Source organism: Daphnia pulicaria, chromosome 8, assembly GCF_021234035.1.
Source record: "Daphnia pulicaria isolate SC F1-1A chromosome 8, SC_F0-13Bv2, whole genome shotgun sequence".
Lineage (NCBI taxonomy): Eukaryota > Metazoa > Arthropoda > Branchiopoda > Diplostraca > Daphniidae > Daphnia > Daphnia pulicaria.
The window spans coordinates 7,940,943-7,948,709 of record NC_060920.1 but is presented as its reverse complement, the minus strand read 5'-3'; the positions used below and the strand labels follow the sequence as shown (position 1 = coordinate 7,948,709).

The 7,767-nt window shown below is 40.2% G+C and overlaps 1 protein-coding gene across 1 annotated transcript; it reads left to right on the top strand.

Moving 5' to 3' along the window:
* The first annotated feature begins 3,206 nt into the window (after positions 1-3,206).
* Positions 3,207-6,023, top strand: LOC124311234 (uncharacterized PE-PGRS family protein PE_PGRS24-like). The gene is made up of 7 exons (XM_046775639.1): positions 3,207-4,193; positions 4,344-4,452; positions 4,516-4,632; positions 4,709-4,869; positions 4,957-5,013; positions 5,079-5,280; positions 5,319-6,023. Exons 2-7 carry the CDS (start codon positions 4,367-4,369, stop codon positions 5,869-5,871), a joined length of 1,176 nt encoding a protein of 391 aa, XP_046631595.1. The 5' UTR covers positions 3,207-4,193; positions 4,344-4,366; the 3' UTR covers positions 5,872-6,023.
* The last annotated feature ends 1,744 nt before the right edge of the window (positions 6,024-7,767 follow it).

Below are 7,767 nucleotides of genomic sequence, written 5' to 3'. Positions count from 1 at the left end.
GTGGGTTTGTTGGGCCCTTTTTCTCTCGTCGGTCCAGATCTATACCCGCCCGAGTTTGTATGTATACTTTCCATCGCTACCCGCGGCGAGGCTTATAAAATTCCCTCTGTGTGTTATTTGTTTGAATGGATTCAACTCGGCCTGGCACTCTTCTCTATAGTGTCGACTCGCCATTGTACCTCGCCAGTTCGCTCCGTCACGATGCGGCCTATAAGGGGGATGGGGGGGAGGAACAAGAAGGAGCAACTTGCTGGCATTTGCTCAGGTATATAGGACATTGAGATCAGGTGAAAAAGAAAGAAAAGAAAAGCAAAAAAGCAAAATGGAATATAGTATAGACCACTTTTGGTATTATTATTTATTTTCTTTGACGCTCTATGGTGTGTGTAGTGTACACAGTGACAGTTTTCCCCCCCAAAACGCATAGAGAGCATTATCGATGACGTCAGGCAATTGATGGATCTATCGCCCTCGTTACACACACACTCGGACCTGCTCCGGACCTGGAAATATGTATGTGTATCATCAATAAAAAAAGATCGGAGAGAAGAGAATATGGTACGTAGTACAGTATCAGTGTAAAAGGGAATGATGTGTTCTGATCTGATGGTTTTCTTTCTGCTGTTGTTAGACTTTGGGAATAAAAAAAGAAGAAGAAAATAGAAAATAGAAAAGAAAAGAAAGAAAACACACCCCCACCGTGCTGGACGTCGGATGATGGATCTCCCTTTTTGCCTATAAGCCTCTCCCATCCGCGCGGAGAAGTCGAGAAAGAAAAAAAAAAAGGACAGGGCCTCTTACAGACATTACGACTTACACCCAAGAATATGTGTACAAGAGACTGAGTGGGAGAGAACTAACAAACGGAGAAAGCTCACGTCTTGTTATCATCCAATCAGGAAGGGAGCGGGGGTTGCCCCCGCTAACAATGCACAAGCGATTAACATCTTTTGTTTCGTCGTTTTTTTTTTGTGTTCGGTGGGGTTCTCCAGCAGATATGTATTTCTGTTGACGCAACTCCGGAATTGTGTAAAGCGCTATGCCTATACCGACCACTTGGTTTTTCCTATACGGTGGGAAAGAAACGAAAACAGTTACATGAAAACAACAGCGACGCAAACCCACCAATTTTGACGTCCATTTTCATTCTCCCCCCGATAAAAAGAAAACTAATGGATCTATATAACTCCTATACATGTAGGAAAAAAATGAAAAAAACAAATCTGAAAAACAAGTCTTAGAAACAGATCTCTCTGCGCTGTGTGCTGGCGACATAATATATTCAATTCCATTAAAAGATAGATCGTATGTCAAACTGCTGTTAAACCACCACCACCACCAAGAAAAAAGAGGAGGATCAATATTGACTCTTGAAAACGTCCATATCCAAAAAGGGATTATTTTGTCGGGTTGTAGTCTCTCTAGCTGTATGCACCGGATGGTCAATATTGGAAGAGGGCACGCTCTGAATCATATGAGCGGCTCAGCCCAAACGTCAACCGCCTCTAAACATCACTGGAAGTGATTTTCAATGTTGGACATTTTTTTTTTATTTCTTTTCTTCCCTTTTTCTTTTTTTTATTTTATTTTGAAAGCAAATCCACCGGAAATGGTCGTGAGTCAGGTGCATATTTTTTTTTCTTATTTTCCCCTCTTCTTCTTCTTTCTCTCTCTCTCCCCCCATACCTGACACATCGAGGAAACATGCAGAGCAGAGAGACCAGCAGAGAGTCTAAAAAATCTCTAATACACCCTCTTCGACTTATACTATTGCAGATGTCTTTAACAGGGGAGGGACAAAACTATAAGGAAAAGAAAGAAAAAGTCAGTCCTATACATAACGGGGGCGCGCGCTCCGGTCAGTTCTTCTTCCTTTTATTTTTGAAAAATGACTCACCTTTTGTTAGATGTGACGCACCATCATCTCGAAGCCTAGCTCTTCCTTCCTATATGTTTGACTGTTGCTTATCTTTTTTTCCTCTTGTTTGAAAATCTCCGTTTTCTCCGTGATCACGAATTTTCAATGAGTCACTTCTCCCCCCTCGTCGTAATGACTCAATTGAATAATGAGCTCAGCTGACGGTGAAAAGCGGCCGTTTATTTCCTCATCGAGAGCTAAGAAAAAGAAACGTTTTTTTGGGGGGGTTCTATACTTGATATCTTCTGTACTTTGTGTACAGTGTATTATGCATACGTACATATAATTAAACCGCGACCAAAACAATATAACCACTAAGATTTTCAAGCTGTTTTTCCTGAAAGTACAATTGAAGATGTTTTTTTGTGTTGGTTGTTGTTGTTGTTGTTACCCTTTTTTTTTACTGCTGCGTCTTATGTTACGTATCCGCGCGCCCATTTCCGGTGTTGGGCTTGTTGTATCGAGGCTGTGTGTGTGTGTATATATAATTTCGTGTTGGAGATGGAAATGATGATGGGCTACCGCAAAGTGATAAATCGTTTCTGTACTATATTATGCAGCGCTTGGAAATTTTCGAGCTATTATAGAATAGAACTACACGATCATTAAAGTCTGGCCGGTGGTATAGACCTTCACTTGCATTTTCCTATCCGTCATCATCCCTTTTTTTCTTCTTCTTGTTGAAAAGAAGTGAAAAAAAAACCGCTATTTCAAATGTTTGTCGACCGCATTCGAAATGAGGTACCAGTGTGAGTAATAAAATACGATAAACTTTTTCCTTAACGTTAGTAATAATAGAAAACAAAAATTCGTATTATTGAATGTAGATCGTGTCAATGGAGCAATCTTATAGGTTGGTCATTCTCCCAAAAGCGGTAACACCCCCCTTCTCTATCGCTAAATATGGTAATCAGCAATTGCAGGATGACCTCAACTTCTATTTCGCGTGTTGAGCAGCTTCCCCCTCTCACTGTGATGGCCTACATTCAATTTTGCGCAAAAATCCCAGTTGGCAATTCAGGCCGACAATAGGCGCTTATTTTATGGTCTACGTGTATTTCGTTATAAGAAGAAAAAAACAAAAATTATATGATGTCACAGTCTTTTTATTCCGCCGTAGTTTCGCTCGGGAGTCCGGGAAACCAAATAAACCTGTTTGAAAGTTCATCGTCCGCAGCCTGTTGCGCAAAAGAATTGTTCCCTCGAGGTGTATATAATTCTGAACGTCGTGGTGTTCTAAGAAATTGTGACCAAGTAGTTTTTGTTTTATGGCTTGATTTGCGTATTGAGTTAGGCAAAGTCAAATCACGTTTGACTTTTGATTTGACTTGTCTCTTCTTATTTTAATTCAACATTGAAGGCGGGATGATCATTCCACGCCACCTTTTGGTGGTCTGGTCAACGCAATACAAGTCCACATTCGGTGTCCAAAAAGTAAACAGAAAGAAATATCCTTCGGGGTGAAAGAAAGGCTAAAGAAATTACAGTTTTCCTACTACTATAGCTTAACATCAATCAATCAACGCTTCCTGCTCTATTATGGAAGAAGGCCCTGTGACCTAGAATGGAGATTTGTTGGAAACACCCCAGAAATGTCTCACGTATACGAAGGCGGGTGGATGACGAAGGAAAAGTGAAATTTGCCGGATGAGTTCTTTTTACAAACATGGTCTTGCATGTAGCGTTGAATCCGTGTGGAAAGCTGCTTTCTCCTCCCGTTTGATGACCTTCTTTCTCTCATTCTACGATATACCTAGACTCAACTGCGTTTCTCCTTTCATTCCATGTGTGTTTCTCTGGCGAGCGTGATCTTTCCTCTTGCCCAGCTGCTGATTCAGTTCTCCCCTCCCCCCCCAAAGAAAATCATGTGGCGCTTCGTTCAAATTTCAGTTGTTGGCCTAGCGTTTCTTCTTCCTTGTGTTTTGACCAAATCGATCAGCGCCGTCGACAAGCCGGACCTGCCCGACGCCAATTTACTCTTGGCGGAATTCTACCACACCGTGGAGGCCGCTGTCAACCATCTCGTCGTATCCCGCGACATGCACAAACTCGTGCGGGAGAGGAGACAGCTCAACAACTTTGGCGGTGGTAATTTCGGTCAAGGAGGACTCGGAGGGCTCGGAGGCTTCGGCCAGCAGGGCGGCGGAGGAGCGGCCAACTTATTCACGCAATCGGGGCCCACGGGCGACCTCCTGAGCGGGTTGAGTAATGTAGCTAATTTGGCTAGTTTGGGTTCACTCACTTCGGACTCTGCATCCGGAATACCACCTGTCTTGTAAATATGATACTCTCGACACATTTGACTTTCGAACTGTGCTTATAACCAAATACGCATTATTATACCAATGAAATTCTTGTTTGTCGAAAAAAAAGTGAGAGCATTGTCCTAACTCCTATAACAAACTGGCTTGTAATTTTTTTATAGGCGAAATTTTCAATTTCCTCATCATGATGGAATTTGAAAACTTTTTGAAAACGAAAACGCAACGAATGCACTTTGCGTTTGGCGTGCGAATAGGCTACATGGCCAACAGGTAAAACCGAAATCATTATTCTGATAAGACGAACGAACGATTCATCTGGATTTTATTCGACAGAGGTCTGTTCAATCGCACCAGCGCTCTCGTTCCTCCGACCGTATTTCCCGCTCTGAATGAAAACGCGCAAGGTGCTTTAAATCTCTCCCATCCGAGCACCTTCAGATCTATCTTGGGGTAAGATTTTTTTAATTTGTGCATTTGGTTGTATCGCGAGTGTTTGATGAATGACTGTTGTTTTCTTTTTATTTAGCGTTTTGCAATTGATGCGCTTTCAAGAATTTGGAGCCTATGGGCCTATCGAAGCGGCTTTGTGGGGCGTTGCACATCGTGATAACACAAGATGCCGTGATCAATTTTCCAAGTGCCCATCGACTGCCGAAGCCTTCATTACGGAACTCAACTCTACCCCAGGTACAGTGCCAATAAACCTACAGCCTTATCCAATAAGAAAATGAGAATTGAGACCATTAATTAATTAAATCAAAACGATAATTAAAGGTGGTCTTCAGAGCATGCTGACAACTTCCTTACAAGCTATCCGCGATACTTTACCGGGTATTTGGATTTCGACATAATTTGTCAGAAATTTAAAAAAAACTTTATTTCATCAATTATTACAGATGGAGCATCTAGTGCGCCCGAGACGGCAGCCAGCGTTGCGGATATCGGAAGTTCTTTAAGCAATTTTGGACAGCAAGCAGGAGGAGGATTGGGATTGTTATCTGGATTAGGTGGATTAGGCGGATTCGGTGGCAACCAGCAATTTCTCAATCCCTCTGGTTCACAATTTGGCAACAACCAGCAACTTTTGAACGGTGCACAGTTCGGCGGCAATCAACAATTTCTCAATCCTTCTGGCTTTTTGGCGGCAATCAACAACTTCTGAATGGTGTAGCTGCACAATTCGGTGGAAACCAACAATTCGCCAATCCTTCACTTTCGCAATTCGGTGGAGGTCAACAATTTTTGAATCCTTCTGCAGCTCAATTCGGGAATCTGGGCTCAAACTTCGCTTCCACGAATTTTGGACAGCAAGGAGCAGGAGGAGGATTGGGATCGTTTGGCAACCAACAACAGTTTCTCGATTCTTCGCAATTGGGGGGAAATCAACAGTTTACCGGTAGTGCCGGTTCGCAGCAATTCAGCGGTCTGGGCTCCAACTTCGCTTCCACTGGAGTTAGCAATTTTAATCTGGGCTTTGGATCCGGACTCAACGGCGCAAACGGGCTGAACAGCTTGGGTGGCTTTGGCGGAGTAAATGGCCTTTCTGGGCTCAGTGGAGGTTCCCAGTTTGCTGGCCAAGGCTTCCAGCAAGGAAGCTTTGGAGGATTCAATGGATTATCAGGAAATTTTCGCTCCGGAGCGGATGACGACAAAAAATCCAATAATAAAAAGAAATGGACATGGGGTTGATTTGATACATTCGTGACATAATTTATCATATGCAGGACGTATGAAATTTCATCTTGTATTCCATTCGTTTATTAATATAAAACGAAGCTGAGTATTGGATTTCATATTTTGTTCCTTTTTTTTTTCAAATTGAAGTATGCCATGACATCTAGTAGCAGTAAATATTAATATTGGAACAAAAAATAAATGTAAAAATACGCATAAATTACTTGTAGTTACTCTTGTTAATAAAAAGGGTATTTTGTTATTAAGAAGTAAATATTTTACCAGCAATTTTAATCTGAAAGAAAATCCGTTCAGGTTGATGGAAAAGTAAAATGACAAAATGGAGTTTGTGAGGTAGCGAAATGTATTTAATAAATTAACAATTGATACGGAATACTAATATTTTCGACACAATTGTGCACATATAAATGCTAACAACTGTCTGGATCGTCCATTTTACGTTCAAGATCGTTCAAGATAGTGATTGTGTATTTTATCATCATCGCATGACATTTTGATTAACTCTTAACACATCTCAACTTGAACTCAGCATATCAATAATATCCCATTTTCAAACTTGGCTGTGAAAACCAAAGTTGAGTTAGCATTCTATACTGCCATACACCTGTGCTGGCTTGATTAACATCGATTAACATTTATGGAAAATGAGAAAACACAGAAATGTCGTCACTGCTCATTATTTAAATTTTTGTGTACCGGCTCTAACATTGGTTGCATAATAACTCTTTCCTTAACTATTTCGGTCAAGTGCACAACGCCTTGTCATCGACGGGTGAATTTCTTTATTGGTTTTTAGTTGACCGTCATCGATTGAGATTTTCTTATTTACAAATATGGGTAGTTTGCTTTTTAATGTAAGTTATAGATTATGAACTTGTTAACAGACTGCACGATGTATCTTGTTATTTATTATTTATCTTCATTTAACATTTTCCTTTAGTGTTTCAGGAATTGAAGCATTTTTAGTTTCATTGTCGTGCTAGAATGGCATATTTAAAAAGTTTTATTATAATTACTACTTGATAGAACACCGAAAAGATATCTTAGTCGAGCTTTGCAATTAAAATAAACCAAAAATCCTCTTATATAGAATAAGTTGATTGGATACATGTTTATACCGCAAATGTCGATAAACTATACGGTAATCGTTGACAATTGGGTGCAATAGTCCTAAATTTAATCAGACAACCGCTTTTATCGTACTCATGAGCGATTTGGATTTAGGGAGGTGGTCAATATTTAATTACTATCGATATTTAAAAATTATCCAATACCCCGTGTTTCGCACCACCACTGAACTAAAATTAATTTTCTTTTCTGGCATTCTCCCCTTTTGATGAACTCTTCAGCAATTTTCGAGATTCAACTATTAAGGGTTGTTGATTTCATACACATTATTACTTTTATCTTAACTGTGGTGGGGGCTCTGTTGAGACAAACTATTATTTACTAAAATATTCATGATCCGTTCAGCGGTTGTCGAGCGCCAAAAGAACGTCTCAATAAGAAAATCTCAATTCATGAATGTGCTGAGCTTCATACCAAAATTCTGATAAGTGATCTCATGAACTGTGGCCAACCTTCCCTGTACGCGATAATATAAGCTAAATTTATGTGTAGCAGTTAACATCCTCGTTTATTTAAGGTAACGAAAGATGTTTTATTCGCCATCTTAGTTGAGAACGAAGCATCTATTTAGTTTGGACTGTGACATCCCTTTCATTTGTGTTCCGAAAATTGTCCACGATTCCAATGATCCAATGATATTGAATTAAATTCGTACCCCTCTCTCACGACAGGGGACTATTTATTCATTGGTTTCGTACTCTTCATGGACATTTTTCAATGTTCATTCCAAATATAATTAAAATAGGACTATATAATTATGCT

Excerpts from the sequence above, each read along its gene's own strand:
- LOC124311234 (XM_046775639.1), top strand. The coding sequence starts at position 4,367 with ATGATGGAATTTGAAAACTTTTTGAAAACGAAAACGCAACGAATGCAC. Across the intron at positions 4,453-4,515 it reads ATAGGCTACATGGCCAACAG|AGGTCTGTTCAATCGCACCA; the intron begins GTAAAACCGAAA and ends TTTATTCGACAG. Across the intron at positions 5,281-5,318 it reads CAACTTTTGAACGGTGCACA|TTTTGGCGGCAATCAACAAC; the intron begins GTTCGGCGGCAA and ends ATCCTTCTGGCT.